The 16,736-nt window shown below is 40.9% G+C and overlaps 2 protein-coding genes across 3 annotated transcripts in view; one reads left to right on the top strand and one right to left on the bottom strand.

The window, feature by feature from the left end:
* BBS4 (Bardet-Biedl syndrome 4) overlaps positions 1 to 16,736 on the bottom strand; it is a 303,820-nt gene that overhangs the window by 13,676 nt on the left and 273,408 nt on the right. The window lies entirely within an intron of this gene.
* NPTN (neuroplastin) overlaps positions 1,856 to 16,736 on the top strand; it is a 30,521-nt gene continuing 15,640 nt past the window's right edge. The window contains exons 1-5 of one of the 2 annotated variants that reach the window (XM_081964676.1): positions 1,856 to 2,197; positions 7,922 to 8,269; positions 13,648 to 13,816; positions 14,923 to 15,017; positions 15,884 to 16,017. In XM_081964676.1, coding sequence (XP_081820802.1) covers positions 2,098 to 2,197; positions 7,922 to 8,269; positions 13,648 to 13,816; positions 14,923 to 15,017; positions 15,884 to 16,017 — 846 coding nt within the window. In that variant the 5' untranslated portion in view covers positions 1,856 to 2,097. The remainder of the gene's footprint in view (positions 2,198 to 7,921; positions 8,270 to 13,647; positions 13,817 to 14,922; positions 15,018 to 15,883; positions 16,018 to 16,736) is intronic. The other variant, XM_081964675.1, reaches the window with a different exon arrangement.

Below are 16,736 nucleotides of genomic sequence, written 5' to 3'. Positions count from 1 at the left end.
AACAAACGTTTAATGGATTGTTTAGATTATTCCATGGTGATCAACCAGCCACAACAATCTCTAGTGAGACTGTACTGAAAACCTAATCGGTATTTCTAAACAAGCACCTGTGCTTGTTAATTAATATATGCAGAGTTTATGCAAATCTGTCTCCTCTTTTGAGTTGCATTTATTTATTTTCTTTCACAATTCACGAGTGGCTAAATCCGAGTCAAACCCACCAGGCCTGGAACAGGTGTATTCCCCCCCCCCCCCGCTAATGCTGATTTTAGCCTGTTCTTACGACAAGAGGTTTTTATAATTTCCCCCCCTCTCTTTTTAATATAAATTTTATTCACGGGATACAAAGGAAGTATAAAAATGAAGCAAAGATAATACAAAATATAGAATAGACTAATAGAATAAAATTCTTCATTGGCCAAGTGTGATTAGACACACAAGGAATTTGTCTTTGGTGCATATGCTCTCACATATCTGGTACATAAAAGAAAAGATACATGCATCCTAAATCATAAGGTACAACACTGAATGATAGTCATAGGGTAGAAATAAGCAATCAAATCATACTAGGAAACTATCAATATAAATCATAAGGATACAAGCAACAAAGTTAGTTACCTGTAATTTCTCATAACAAGAAGTGGGAGGAAATAATAGTAATAGTAATGCAGACTTAGTAAATTATTTGACAGTGTTGTGGGAGTTAGTTATTTAGCAGAGTGATGGCGTTCGGGGAAAAACTGTCCTTGTGTCTAGTTGTTCTGGTGTGCAGTTCACTATAGCGTCGTTTTGAGGGTAGGAGTTGAAACAATTTATTTCCAGGATGCGAGGGGTCTGTAGATATTTTCACAGCCCTCTTTTTGACTCATGCAGTGTGCAGGTCCCCAATGGAAGGCAGGTTGGCAGCCATTGTTTTTTCTGCAGTTCTGATTCTCCTCTGAAGTCCGTGTCTGTCTTGTTGGGTGGCAGAACCAAACCAGGCAGTTATGGAGGTGCAGATGACAGACTCAATAATTCCTCTGTAGAACTGCATCAGCAGCCAATTGCGAGTTAACCACGGAGAGCTCTAAGTCTGTAAGAGGTTCTCAGTCATCCAGGCTCAGCTAGAAGACCTTCAAGGTCCCTTCCAGCTCTATTCTATTCTATTCTGTCCTATCCTATTCTATATTCCTCCTATTCTATTCTATCCTGTTCTACATTCATTCTATTCTATTCTATTCCATCCTATTCTACATTCATTCTATCCTATCCTATCCTACATTCTTCCTGTTCTATTCTATTCTATCCTATCCTACATTCCTCCTGTTCTATTCTATCCTATTCTATCCTACATTCCTCCTATTCTATTCTATCCTATTCTGCATTCATTCATTCTATCCTATCCTATCCTACATTCCTCCTGTTCTATTCTATTCTATCCTACATTCCTTCTATTCTATTCTATCCCATCCTATCCTATCATCACGACTAGCAAACCATGGTGGAGAAACCCCAGCCCTTCCCAGCACAAGGCTGAGGCCCCATGTACCACACTAGGGCTGCCTCCCCTCCCCTCCTTCCTCATCCGCGCAAACCCCACTGCCCGCAAGCCCCGCAGCTCCCTCCATTCTGACGACCGACCAAGCCTGGGGAAAACCGCAGGGAGGCGGTCCCTTCGCGGGAACAGCGCGCGCAAGGAAGAGGAGATCGAAGCCACGCCCACCCCGTGACGTCGCCGCGCGAGGAGAGGAGGACGCGCCTTCCCTCCGTGACGTCGCAAGGCGTGTGGGCGGTGCTTGCTGGCTCCTCCCTCCTCCTCGTCGTCCTCGCCTTTCTGCGCTCTCGGCGGCCGCCTCCTCCTCTCACGAGAAGGGAGAGGCGAGTTCTCGCGAGACTCCGGCGCTGCCGCAGAAGGAGCCCGCTCCGTCGCTGAGGGGGAAAAAAAAAGGCAGGCGAAGGCGACGCCGAAGGGCTCCGGAGTCTGTGACGGCCGCCTCGTCTTCCTTCCTTCCTTCCTCTTCCTCTCGCCTCCCCTTCCCCTCTCCTCCCTCGCCGGCCGCCGCCCCCGCGCCCCCTGCCCGCCCTTCCTCCTCCTCTTCCTCCTCCGCCGCCGGGACGATGCTGCGGGGCCCAGCCACCCTCCCCGCGGCCCTCTCGCTCCTCCTCCTCCTGGCCACGGCGGGGAGCCTCTGGCCGACGCCGGTTGGCGCGCAGAACGGTAAGGAAAGGCGACCCGGAGGGGGGGAGGCCTTGAGGGGGCGAGGAGCCGACCTGAGGCGGTGATTGACAAGGGGGCGGGGCCTGGGAGGGGAGGGCCTCCTCGGGGTGGCGGGGCCAGGAGGGGGCCTGAAGGATTCTGCCTCTGGAAGGCGGGTACCAAGGCGGGGATGGGATGGGATGGGAGACCACCAGGAAATCCTGAGCCTGTGGGATTTATTTTTATTTAGTTTGTGGCTCGTGTACAAGATGACAGGACTAGGAATAAACAAGAGTAAGAACATGGGAAATGGGTACAAATAAATGGGGGCGGTAGGGCAGGGACAGTGGGCACGCTGGTGCGTTTAGGCACGCCGCTAGGTAGGAAAAGAGAAAATATGTGGGGAAAGAGAAGATACGTAGGGAAAGAAAAGGAAGCAATGGCAGGAAAAGCTGCAGGGAAGGCAGGTTGTCGTCAGAGTCACCCTTTCCCCCTCCCTTAGGCATGGCTGAGGGTGGATCTGTTGCAGCAGAAGGCGAGGAAGGATCTGGAGAAATCTACCCAGGATTTCGGCAAGGGAGCGGCTGTCTTGCAGGGGGAAAGATAATGTCCTTGAAGTGTAGCCAGGTTTGTTGAAGTCACGGCCCCATGTCATCAGAAGGGTGCATTTTTATCTGCCCTAATCTGAGGCCCTCCAGATGTGCAGACACTACGATCTCCAAGCAGCACAGCTAAGAGCATCTGCACCAAAGACAAACTCCTTGTGTGTCCAGTCACACTTGGCCAGTAAAGAATTCTATTCTATTCTAACAGCTAAGCATTCTGGGAATTGTAGTGACCACACGCTCTGTTAAAATAGGTGGGAGGAGGTTGGCGTAAGATCTTGGGGACTAGAGCCATTGGATGCCAGGGTAAATTGCTTTGAAGGTACTTCACTTCAATGTTTGCTTATTAGCTGGGAGAAGATTAAAGGGATGAGTACAGAAGCAAGGATGAGGAAGAGTGGTTATTGTAAGTTGGCTTTATTAGGGAAAATGCCCTTGGGTCATTGGCAATAAGCTTGGCCACCAAAAATCCAATTTATTGCTATAGGATGAGTAAATAATATTGTTATAGAGGTAGTCCTCGATTTACGACCACAATTGAGCCCAACATTTCTGCTGTTAGGTGAAAAATTTGTTAAGTGAGTTTTGCCCCATTTTACGACTTTCCTTGCCGCAGTTGTTAAGTGAATCACTGCCGTTGTTAAATTAGTAACACGGATGTTAAGTGAATCGGTCTTCTCCGTTTACCTTGCTGATCAGAAGGTCACAAAAGGTGAACACATGACCCTGGGACGCAGCAAAGGTCATAAATATGAGCCAGTTGCCAAGCGTCTGAATTTTGATCACATGATCATGGGGCTACTGCGGTGGTCGTAACTATGAAAAAACAGCCAAACTCAATTTTTTCAGTGCCGTTGTAACTTTGAACGGTCACTAAATGAACTGTAATAAGTCGAGGACTACCTGTATTGTTTTCAGTGATGGTCTGAAATTTGATTGAAAACTGCCCTCTGCATGCAGTATGTAAGCTCTTTAATCTAAAAATACAAAATCGTTTGAATTGTCTGTAGAGGTGGTCAAGAGGTTTGACCTGAAAGGCAGGAAAGATGTGGAAATCAGATGTACTTGCTAGAATTTGCTACAGGGCAGTGCAGAAAACAGTTTCAGTATGTTCTAGGCGTGTTGGAACTGCAACATGGTCCAAAAATGCAAGATTGGCTGTTAATTCTTGCAGGCCAGGTCCAGATCTCTGCATTGCTACAAAGCTGACTTATGAACCTCAAAATGGCTGGTCTAGCTTACAATGTCCCTGGAAGCTGATGAAAGGAAGGCAATAAAAAGATAGATAAAAATCTGTGGCAGTATCAGAAGAGTTGGAGCAATAAGGAGATTATTAATTTAAATTGGCAAGAGGTTTAATAATATGGGTAAGTGGCAGCAAGGAAAGGACAGAACAGAAGTAAAGGGTCAAGAATCTAGAACACACAAAATGTATAGTTATCAGCTGAACGTTTTGGAGGAAATCCTGCTGTTCCTGGAGGACCAGAAGGTTTAAAAAAGATCTAAGAAAGGGGGGGGGATGTATTTTCCTATGTCCCTTCTATCTTCAGTTGTTTAACAAGAATGAAATGAGTCCATTTTAATGAACACTTTTGTTTTTCTGCAGCCTTTCTGTTCATTCCTAAGCTTCTCCCCTCCCCCACCCCCAAAATGCCTAAGAATAGCTTAAGTATTAAACAAGGAAACATGGCAATGAAAATGTTTAGAGATGCCTGCGTTGTAAGACAAAAGCATGTTTTGTTACTGGTGTTAGTGGGATCTCTAAAGAAGCCTTATGACGCTGCTCTTTTGAAGAGTGGCTGCATTCTGTTTGATCAGATAGAACATCTGCATGCTTTGTGCTCCTTCACAACTCAAGAGAGTTCTTCTGATAGGTCTATCATGGAAAATCTTTTCTGATCCAGAGAACTGTGAGAACCATGAGTTTGCATCCGAGTGAGTGACACTTGTCAGTACAGAGAGTATAAAATGAATACAGAAAAGCCCAGCATGTCCAAAGAAAATCCAGGAAGCATTTTTGAGGTTAAAGACCGAAAGATGAAAATTGATTTGTTATTTTGATACCAAAATTATACCTTTTCCCCCCTTCACTTTCTTTCCAGCATGACCAGTGCTTTCAAAAAGACAGTTCTGAAAATTATAGAACATCAATTCCTGAATACTTAATTTTGAAACAAATTAAAGGGGGAATTGTGTATGGCTTTCGTTTTTTTCCTGTTGCTCTTAGTAATTTGTAAAATTATATCAAAATTTGAACTGCTTTAAATCAAGTTGACTAGAAAATAAATTACAGATAAGGGAAAACCCATAGTACTTGCAAAGAACCAGTTTGGACTGTTTATTTCATGTGCTATCATGCCAAATCTGAATTAAATAAAAGCAGAATTAGTACAGTAACAGAATTGTAGAGTAAGTGGTTAAGTCTTAAAATTGTTGTCTAGAAATTTATTGAACAACTTTATGTGACTGATCACTTACAGGCTTTGGATATATTCCAGTTTTCTGGCAGACCAATACAAGAAGAGGCAATGTAAACAAGGAATGTTTCAAATCCTTAACAGTAGAAATATTCAGACTTTCACTCTTCAGTAATATATATGACACTAACTGGCTTTGGTAGGATGAAATAGGCTGAATTAGTGCAAAAGCTAATGATGATAAGTAGATATCTTCAGAATAATAACTGATTTACATCATGAAAGTGAGACATGGTTGAAGGCCTTTCTTTCCATGCGTTCATTTGACCTTGAAAATATGATTAGTGTGGATAGTGCTAATATTAAAAAGAATAAAGATCTTCATTTTAGTGGTTGTACTAAAGAGGATTGCTCTTAAAATTAAAATCTGTATTGTCTTGAGTGTAGCTGCCATAAGAGTTGTAGTAGTCTGGGGCAAAGAAACATTTAAATTAGGAGATTTGCGAAGTAATGTAAATTTATTATGCACCTTTCACAAAAGCTTCTTGATAAAAGTGGTTAAATATAAAATTCTATTCGTTCTATGACTTCATATTTCAGTTGTGACTGTTCATAAGCACCAAATGTATCTCTTGCTCTTGCCATATTAAAGGATTAGCCTCCGAGCTTGAAAATACAAAGATCACTCCAGCAGAACTCATTTGGAAACAGCTCAACTTCTTGCTAACTGGTGTAGGATGCAGAAAGCAAAGGAAGGGTTGTGTTTAAGGCTATGTATATTTTAGCAGCACCGTCAGAACAGAGAGCGAATGGCTCAGCAGGATCGTATCCCTACGCTCAGGCCTGTATTATGATTCTGCAACATTAACATTATCCAGCACAGCTTTTAGTGAGATGATGCCTTTTGGTCACCTTAATAATTTAGTATATGTATGGCCCATTTCATGACTTGCTTTATAGAACCTGCAGACAAAACTATATTAAGATACATCATGTTTGGATTTGGATTTTTGTTAGCGGCTTTTTTTTTTTTAGAAGGCTTTTCTGCCTGTAGAAATCATTTGTCACCATCTTGAAGAAACTAATTGAAGCTAATAATACGAACTATCCAGTGTATTCAAAATTATTAAATAGGTATAGCGCTAGTCAAAATTATAGCAATACTCAGAAGCATTTACCTTAACTAGATTTGCAGACATTCTGTAAAAGCAAAAATGTGGTGGATATTGAATATTACAGCACAATGCTTATACGTGTATTAGCTGTACTGGTTGAGTTTTCACCAAATTAGGATTGAAAATATAGTTTTAAAGTTTTACTGTAATTTTTTTAAGACAGTAGTGTCCCGTTCTTCACTAGTTAGAAGATCAGAAACTTTCCCTCAGCTACATCATTAAGAAATGATCAGCAGTGTGGAGTTAAATCAGCAAATATTTTATATCTTTCTTTGCCACCAAATATGAAACTGAAAAGTGTGACAGGAATGATTCTTGATCTCATAGGGAGGTGCTTTGTGAAATGGGAGGCAAAAACTGAGTTCTTTCTTGGCTGATATATACTATGTTGATTTCCAACAATGGTTGGCTTACTTCATGATTGAATGCATATTGGAATATGAGGAAAATGACTGTCTGTAACACTCCAGAGTGACTCAGTATATAAACAAGCAGGTAACACCTTCTACGTTGTCTTGAAATATTTTGCAATCTAGTTTAGGTGTTGTTTAACAAACAGAAAACTAATCTTATAACTTTAAGTAATTGGTAATCTAGGTGTAATCTATTTTATTAGATGTAGTGAGAGCTAGTTGAGTGTAGCGGTTAAGGCATTAGGCTAGAAATCAGTAATCCGTGAGTTCTGATCCTGCCTTGGGCACAGAGCAAGCCCACTGGTACTTGGACATGGGATTTGAGAACAAATGAATTCTTAGTCATTACGAAAAATCCCACTTGTACTATGACCTTGAAAGATACCATATTAAAGGAATTGAAAATGCTGATTCAGTTCTTGGGGAGAAAAATAGAGATCTACAAGGCATGGGATTGTTATTTGGTGTGTGACTATAACAGTATCTCATGATTGTTTGCCTAATTTTCGCATCTTTGTGGTCCGTTTGTTTTTAATCAGCATACGTTTATGGTAATACAGCGATTATTGCAACACAAGAGTTCTTTAAGTGTGGGCTGCTATAAGATGTGTAAGACAATTTATCCGACTGTCATATATCCCTCTGGGCTTGAAATAAGAGGAGATCAAAGCACAAGCTTGGTGGAGCCCTGGTTATAATAGAGAGGTTTTTTTTCCTAATCCCAGTGTTAAATCCAAAGGAGATAATAAAGGGGAATTTTTGGAGTTTAAAGAAAGGGAATTCCTGATAAGACTTAAGATGTCCACCCAGTTTTTAACCTCCTCCTTTGGAACTATTATTACTAGATGGAACGAAGGGGGGAAAAAACAGACCCACTCTCTTTCTGTCGCAGACTAAGAATTGGCTTGTCTCCCTTAAACCTGGCTTTTCTGCCAATCTCACTTTTCTTCTTTTGAACTCACACTATAACCACTGTTGTAGATGGGCATGTCTCTCTTTTTGTTTTCCTTTCGTTTTGGTTTTTTGTGTTTTCTGCAATTTCATTTGCTTTCTTTATAAGATCTGTTTCTTTTTTCCACCCCACCCCACCCCGTTCATCTGTCATGGCATTTCTGCTGCCCCTTTTCCTCTCTAGCTGGGTTTGTCAAGTCGCCTATGTCAGAGACTAAGCTCACAGGGGACGCCTTTGAACTGTATTGTGACGTGGTTGGGAACCCCACCCCAGAGATCCAGTGGTGGTACGCTGAAGTCAACCGGGCTGAATCTTTCAAACAGCTGTGGGATGGTGCTCGAAAGCGCCGTGTCACCATTAACACTGCCTACGGGGTGAATGGCGTGAGCGTGCTGAGAATCACTCGTCTTACCTTGGAAGACTCTGGGACATATGAGTGCAGGGCGAGCAACGACCCCAGAAGGAATGACTTGAGGCAAAATCCTGCCATAACGTGGATACGAGCCCAGGCTACTATAAGCGTCCTTCAGAGTGAGTTCAGCTCCTCAGAGCAGTAGTGTTGTAGTCTCTAGAGGCACTCCCAGAGATCCTCATCCCCCCCACCTCTCTTGTGACCCTTAGTATCACCCACCAATCGTCTTCGTTGCGTGCATGTGTGTGTATGTTTGGTGGGGAGAAAGTTCTGTCGATTTCTTCATTTGTGGACGTGTCAAGTGTGTTTTTGCCCCCTTCTTAATGTGTCTCCTCCTTCCTAGGATCACAAGTATTGAGAATCTTTGATTCTAGTTCCTCTGAAAACAAGCTGGTATTGGAATGTTTGTTTCCTTTTTGCTTTTATTCCTTTTTATTTGTTTACTTATTTTACCTTTTATAGTAGGCTCTGTGCTGTCCTAGTTTCTCCACGAGTGCCTTGTCTCTTTTGCGTTCATTCTTAACCTAACAATTTCTTTTTTATTTGTTATTATTTCGTTTATTGGGATATCGTGGAATTGCCTTCCTTTTTTTCTTCTCGGTTTTAAGTCCATAGACTCTCGTCGGCAATCTTTACTGCCTGAAAAATGTTGGGTTTTCCCTTTAAGCCAGAAGTTGCTTTTTATAAACAACATACCTACTGAAACTTCCCAGATATGTTGAACAGTCTCTGCTTGGTACTTTCCTTGGTTACTTACAAATGCAAAAGTGGCAGTCCAAAGTCTTTCCTTTCTCATCCCCTTCCTGTAACACTCAAGTTATGTCTCCTTACATACAAACCTAAATTGCCTGGGATGATCTTGTAATCGACTTATTTATTAAGCCATTGAGTCTATCAGAAGGCTTAGAAATCATGATTACATTCTAAAATGTTGTCAGAGGTGGTTCCTGAACAGCCCCATCGCACAGAGTAGCAGGCCAATGAATCGTATTGCATTGTGAAGCAAGCAGCAATAAAGAGTTAATATCTACCATCGCAGGAGGATTTTTATTTTGAAAGATGACATGTAAATTCTTACAATAAAAATGAATATCCGGCACACCTTAAGTTTCACGTTTAGGAAAGATTGGACAACTTCTTGGGGGATTAAACAATTAATATCTACTAATGCTAATGAATTGCTTCCTGATTCATAGGAAAATTATCCTGAATATTAGACCCTGGGAAGCCAACAATGGAAGAACCATTTTCTCTAATTGAGGCCTGTAAGCTTCCCAAATATGCTGGCAAATCTGGCAGTTTCTAGTTCTGAGGCATATATAATTGATTTGCATCTGCCTTTCCGACATTTTTAACAGTTCTTTTTAGAGTCCAAGATCTGCAAGGCAGCAAAATCCATTAGGGAATGAGGCTTGTAGAACATTTTACAATACGGTTTTTAATATGGAAATAGGTCTGTCCTTTCTTTCTTTCTTTCTTTCTTTCTTTCTTTCTTTCTTTCTTTCTTTCTTTCTTTCTCCCTCCCCTTCCCTCCCCCCCTCCGTTTTTCTTTTTCTTTCTTCCTTCCTTCCTCCCTCCCTCTGTCTTTCTGTCTGTCTGTCTTTCTTCCCTTCTTTTTCTTTCTTTCTTCCTTCCTCTCTCCCTCCCTTCTTCCATCCGTCCGCCTTCCTTCCTTCTTTCTTTCTTTCTTTCTTTCTTTCTTTCTTTCTTTCTTTCTTTCTTTCTTTCTTTCTTTCACCAGGCCCATCTCAATTGAAGACAAGGCTTGCAAGAGGCATTGATCTTAAGAAGCAGGCAAGAATATATGGGAAGTAACCTTGATTGATTGATTTTTTTTACCTCTGAGTGGTATGAATTCCCTGCTTTCTTTTACTATAATACTATAAAAGATCCGGAGGAGTCTGGCAGCACCTTTTCCAGCAAGCAGATTTTATTTTAAAACATATATTTTTGTAAACTGCAGCTCCATCAGGTCCATGCCTTGGCTAAACCAATCTAATCATAAACACTGGTCTGTAATGTCAACACTCGTATCAAAAGCATAATCTCAAACGTAAGGCATTACTTTTAGAAGCTTTTAGAAAGATTACTTTCTTTCTGCAATTTACCTTCTATATTGCTATGCGCATAAAAAATAGTTACATTGAGTAGGATATAGGTGTATCAAAATGGAGTGTTACAGTGTATCAGAGACTGATGTGTGAGGAAAAAATTGCCCACACAGTATATGAGGAATCGTGTAAATGTGAAATATTCAGTAATAATGTGGATTTTTTTTTCTTATTTGTTGTGGCTTGCAGCCTTCTCCTGGGCCATGCAGTGAAAATAAATCTGGTAACTTAATCTGGATTTCGGATCATAATGCTGCACCATAAATGTTTTTTTTGTGTGTGTAAACAGAACAGTACAAAGTATACATGTATTAGGATATAGAAAGCAAGCCTATGATGCTTTGTTTGCACAGCATACAAACTCCTATTATAGAAGACTTGAAGAATTTCCTGCAGTATATGACTACAACTGATGGGGAAAGCATACAAATCCTTTTTTTTAAGGATTTCAAAATAGGCAGTAAGAACAGCTAACAGTAGAGGGTTATTTTATTAAAAACCAAGAATCAGTTATGTGTAATGGCTGACATATACAAGCATTATGATACAGTTTTAACTAAGAGAAATACTGGACGGTCAGTGTGATGTTCCAGTAGTAACTGCATGCTTCTCTTACTATCAGTTTTATATTACCATTTTGCTAAAATGCATCACGTGCAATCTAAAAACTAGTATTCTGAAAGCAATTTTTTATATAATACTGCGGAACAAAATTTTGAAACCCAGAATTCTTGAAATGCAACTACTTGTATTGCCCATTTCTAGGAGATAAAGACTGTGTAGCATTTTCCCATTTACTTCCTTCTGCCTTGTTTCTAATTCTTATTTTAACAACTGGTAGGAAAATATAATACCAGTCTTACCTAGTCTGATGTCCTTCAAATATATTCGGACTATAATCCCCAGACTTTCTAGCCAATGTGGCTCTTGGCATCAGGTTAGCGAATGCAAGGCTGGTTTATAAATTTCTACGTTGGGTGGAGTTGTTTGTGTTCTTGACAAACTTTATTCATGCAGTATTTCATATTGCATGTAGATACTATTCATCAAGTGCCTCTGTCTAATTTTGTTTAATCTGCATGGTGAGTTACTGAGGAAATGTTTAACTCATTAATGGAAAAGTAACAGAACTTTCCAAATACACTGGAGAGGAACTCTAACTAGTAATGTTTTCCACTGAGCGTGAGATTTCCTCGTGTTCAAGCTGCAAGGAAAGCAAATACATGAAGTGAAAATCAGGTTTCCTTTTTGTGAACTAATTGGACAGCCGCAATTGAACATTTTATGCTTCAATTAATTATGCTGATTTTTCCGTCTAGAATATTGCCATGTTAAATCTGAATATAACTTATATTTGCGTAGGGTAATTCTCATTTAGTAGATAAAGATTTTCACGGATGTGGTCATGTAGGTACAATCCCATGCTACTAACAAGACATGCTCTCCTGTTCTCTATTACAGTAACCAGCATGTTTATCAGGCCATTTATTATCTCTGCCAGAAGATAATATGCATATGTCAAGACCATCCATAAAATCAAATGTATTTGCAAAACATTCCATGCCAGAAGTAAATCATGACAAGTCTTTCAAATTCTTACACTATTCCTTTACACAATTGTTTTCAAATAGGGTGGTATGGCTTTGTACTACGTCTTTTGAGATGCTGGCATGGAGTAAATGCTTAGCAATGGGTCTTTAAAAAAAAAGTATTGCTCTACCAATACTTGGTTTAATCCCATAGTCTGCCTGAACACATGTAATTGCAGAACAAAGATTATACTGTTGCATTGGATGGATTCCAAAGGTCTAAAGTATAAAACACAGCATAAATATAAAGGAAGGATGAAAGAATGCATAGCCTGATACACATGAAGTATATTTTGACCTGTACGGTGATACGTTCTTGCTTCAGAGGATTCGTGTGGGACTGTTTATCAAGATAACGCACTGCACGTTCCTTAGTTGGAGGACATGGGAGTTTAGCTTGGTATAGCAATACATTACGAATGTGACCACTTTCTACCCAGTAAAGCAAAGTGGCTGTGTATAATTTCCAAAGCACCCGAAAGCCAGACAAGGAATAATGACTGGAAACTGATCAAGGGGAGATTCAACCTAGAAATAAGGAGAAATTTTATGACAGTGAGAACAGTCAACCCATGGAACAGAAGTTGCCTTCAAAAGTTGTGGGAGCTTCATCCCTGGAAGCTTTCAAGAAGAGACCGGACAGTCAACTGTCAGAAATGGTGTAGAGTCTCCTGCTTGGGCGAGGGGCTGGGCTAGATGACCTATAAGGTCCCTTCCAACTCTGTTAAATCTGTTGTTATTATAATATAACCCCATGTAAAAAGCCAGGAATCTCTGCCCAAGCCTTGCAAAAGACCGTGGTGCTTTAAGGACTTGAAATTTGGTTTGCTTCCCTGTGCAGTTCCTCTTTCAAATACTGTGTAATCTGAATATAGATCACAGGAAAAATCCATATGCTAATTGGGAAAAGGGTTTCAACCTTCTTTTCTTTTTTTTTTTTCTTAGGTAAATGGGTTGGTGGGAAAGGGATCCCGAGGAACACAACAGGGCTCTAAGAAGTTAAGGCTGTTAGGGGCAAGGCAAACTTTGAGAAAGGGGAGGGGGTGGCTTCCTTACTCATCATCTTAAATAGGTGTCCTCTGTAGCATAGAAAACGAGACGAGTAGACTTGCTACAAAGCTTTTATGTTTGCTGCTGATTCCAAAATGGTACCAGCTCTAGTTTGGGGCACTAGCTAAATAAACTTTGTTTCCTGTCTGTTTCATTATAGCTCAAAATCTGTGTTATGCAATTGGTGATTTGAAATTGTCTTCCATTATTGAGAACACAGAAGGGTGTAATGGCACAATTTTCTTTGCAAGCTTCCTAGGAGACTGGCCCTGCTAATACCTGTTTTTTTTGGGGGGGGGGGGAATTGCACCTACAGCATTGTATTCTATTGGATGTTTTTCTCTTGCAGCAAGATCCTTCAATCTAGAACGATATGTGAAAGCACCCAAAGATTTTATTTTTAAAATTAGACTGAATGCTTGCTATATGTTCTTGTGCTATTTATTTTCGAATTTCCCCTTAGTTAGGCTAAAAAAATAAAAGAATACCAAAATCTATTCTTTTCTTTTCTTTCTTTTTTCTTTTTGCCCTTTTGTATCACTAGACTAGTTCTTGTTGTGTTTTATTTTCCCCCCCTCTGCTAATCAGCTGTTCATTGTACGCCTTGATGCCATCTGAGCTAGTAAAGTTGTTTTCCACGTGTAGTTCTTTTCCTCTCCCAACTCCTCTGCCATTTAATTGTGCCACGTAGGACGTTTGAGTCGGGTGAAAACTGACAGCCCTTTTAATGTCTCTCTTTTCCTCTAGAGCCCAGGATCAATTCCAGTAATGAAGTGACCATTACCTCCCCTCAAATTCCCATCACTCTACAGTGCAACCTGACATCCAGCTCTAGCCCCCTCATTAACAGCTACTGGGTGAAAAATGGAGAAGAAATTCAAAGTACCATGAAGAACACAAACACGACAGAGTACAAGTAAGTCTGAAAAGGAAATTTTCATCTCTGAAAATCCAGTGATGCTCCCACAGAAGCAGCTGAACAAAATGTAGTAGCTGAGCAGCTCTTAAGCATCAAAACTAGCGATTTTAGCTAAGGAGATTTAGACGCTGTGCATATCCAGTCCTCAAGTTTTTCGTAGAATGAATGACATTAAGAAATAATATCCAAAACTTTACGAGGTGGGGAGGAAGCCATGCATTATTTGTTTCTTTATCCATTAACAAGCAGAATGCAGATTCAACTTATGACCCCAACTGAGCCCAAGATTTCTGTTGTTAAGCGAGACATTTGTTAAAGTGAGTTTTGCCCCATTTTACGACCTTTCTTGCCACAGTTGTTAAGTGCATCACAGCAGCCAATAAGTTAGTAACACGGTCGTTAAGCAGATCTGGTTTCCCCATTAACTGCTTGTCAGAAGGTCGCAAAAGGTGATCCCATGACCCAGGGACACAGCAACGGTCATAAGTATGAACCAGTTGCCAAGCGCCTGAATTTTGACATGGATGCTGCAAACGGTGGCAAGTGTGAAAAATGATTGTGTCACTTTTTTCAGTGCCGTTGTAACTTTGAATGGTCACTAAATGGAACTGTTGCAAGTCGAGGGCTACCTACCTGTACATTATGGATAATGCTCACTTTAAAGGTTAATAAGATTTGGGTGCACTAACACTTCTAACGTTGATAGCCAAATTGGAACCTTGCTATACATTTTCCTCTTGAATTTATTCCAATTTTTCTAATAAAGTCTATAGGATAATTCAATCCATCTTAACCCAGATTTTTTTAAAAAAAAATAGTTTAAAAATAGTTCAGAACTTCCGTTTCAAACGGGGAAGACCCTATTTACAATCCCCATCGGCTCTGTAAAATATTAGGGAAAGCGCTCTTTTCTGGCTCTCTCATGCAGGCGTTTCATTTGGAGGTTTTCCAGCAAAGAAGCTGATAGAAGGTTTTGAATATTTTGGACTGCTTTTTATTGTGTTAACCTTGAATAACCTAGAAACAACTGGGCCTTTATGGCTTGGTAAAACCTAGGTGATTTGTCACCTGCTATTCTGATCCCTCTTTCTTTTTCTTTGCAGAATCTCCAAGCCCAGAGCTGATGATTCAGGGGAATATTGGTGCGTATTTGTATTTGCCGGCTCCCCAGGAGCAAATGCTTCAATAGAAGTAAAAGGTACCCATACTTTTTAATTCATTTCCTCCATCTTCCTCTTTAGCTTAGCTTCTAAAATTCTCCTCCTGCAATGCCTCGTGGAGCACTTTTGTTTTATGTGGTGCTCCCAGGTTACAGTCTTCACAGGTGATGAGTGCTCACCCATCCTCCTAAAATTGGAACCTCTTGAGAAATGGTTTTATCTCCCGAATGCCAAAGCCAAGCGTAGAAAATGTAAAATAATTCTACATGCGCAGTACTGTATGTCAGTATTGTGCATTCTTTCTGTAGGTTTTTATTTTGCTTGCTCTTGCGGATCTTTTGAAGCTACTATAAAAAGTACCCCGGCTGCAACTTTCTGCATTTTTCTGTAGGAATAAATGTGATGTCTTCCAGCCTAGTCCTAAATTGTTGGGGACTTTCTGCTCAGGAGAAGTTGTAGAATTATCTTTCTTTTCAGAATGAGAGCATTGGGGGTGGGGGGGGGCTTTATTTTATTGCTCCATGCTTTTGTACTGTTCAGTATAATTGAAGGCTTTTCCCCAGACTTTTTTTTAAAACACTGTTGGGTTACTCAGTGAGGTGCAAGACACTGAAAACAAAACCCAGAATTAGACGCAGACACTCTTATTATAGGAAATTACTCAATAGTTCAATATGAAATGGAAGGAAGCTCTAAATAAATAATCAGTGGCAAAATTGAATATATTAAGCCACCGGAAGGCTCACCGCTGTGGCTTTCTTGAATTTTGAACAGTGGGTGACAATTTCGAATTTCATTATATAGAGTTGTGGCAGTTCTATAGAGGAAACAGATTGGATTATACACTGCTATTTTTCTCTCCTTTCCCCCCCCCCCCATCCCTTTTTTTTTGGGTGCCTGTTAGCTGCTCCTGATATTACTGGGCATAAGCGAAGTGAGAACAAGAACGAAGGGCAGGAGGCACTGATGTATTGCAAGTCTGTGGGCTACCCACATCCAGAGTGGACGTGGTACAAAAAAATCAACGGAATGTCTGTGGTGAGTAGAAGATCGAACGCCACTAGGTAAGCTCAGGTGTTGACTGAAGTTTGCAGCGCGAGGCCAAGGAATGAAGCTACTCCGGTATTTTTGCCTCCTAAACGGCAGATCCCTCCCTCTAGAACAGTGGAACATCTTCCCTCCAGAAGTTGTGAATGCCCCAACACTGGAAGTCTTTAAGAAGGTGTTGGATAGCTATTTGTCTGAAACGGTATAGGGTTTCCTGCCTAGGCAGGGGGTTGGACTAGAAGACCTCCAAGGTCCCTTCTATTGCATTGTATTGTATTGTTCTGCAAACAGCCTTTTTTGGGGGTGGGGGGAATGGGCAGCTTTCTATTGTTTTTTTAAACTTGGAAGATCAAAATCGGAGACACCTTAAGAGCAAAACCAGGTATGGTCCCTGCAACAGATGTTTAAAAAAATGTTACTCCTAGGCAGGAAATCTCTTACAGATGACCCTGCTTTCTCATGCAAAACAAGAATCGCTTATGGCAGGGGTGTCCAAACTTGGGAACTTTAAGACTTGTGGACTTCAACTCCCAGAATTCCCCAGCCAGCATGGCTGGCTGGGGAATTCTGGGAGTTGAAGTCCACAAGTCTTAAAGTTCCCAAGTTTGGACACCCCTGGCTTATGGTTTCCCTCAAGCTTTCTGCATCCTTTTCTGACTAACCTAACCTTGCTTGCCCCTCAGAATTGCTCCTCCATGGCTATTTGAAAT

This window comes from Natrix helvetica (genome assembly GCF_964273705.1).
Source record: "Natrix helvetica genome assembly, chromosome: 12".
Classification (NCBI taxonomy): Eukaryota; Metazoa; Chordata; class Lepidosauria; order Squamata; family Natricidae; genus Natrix; species Natrix helvetica.
This window is presented reverse-complemented; position numbering and strand designations above follow the sequence as displayed.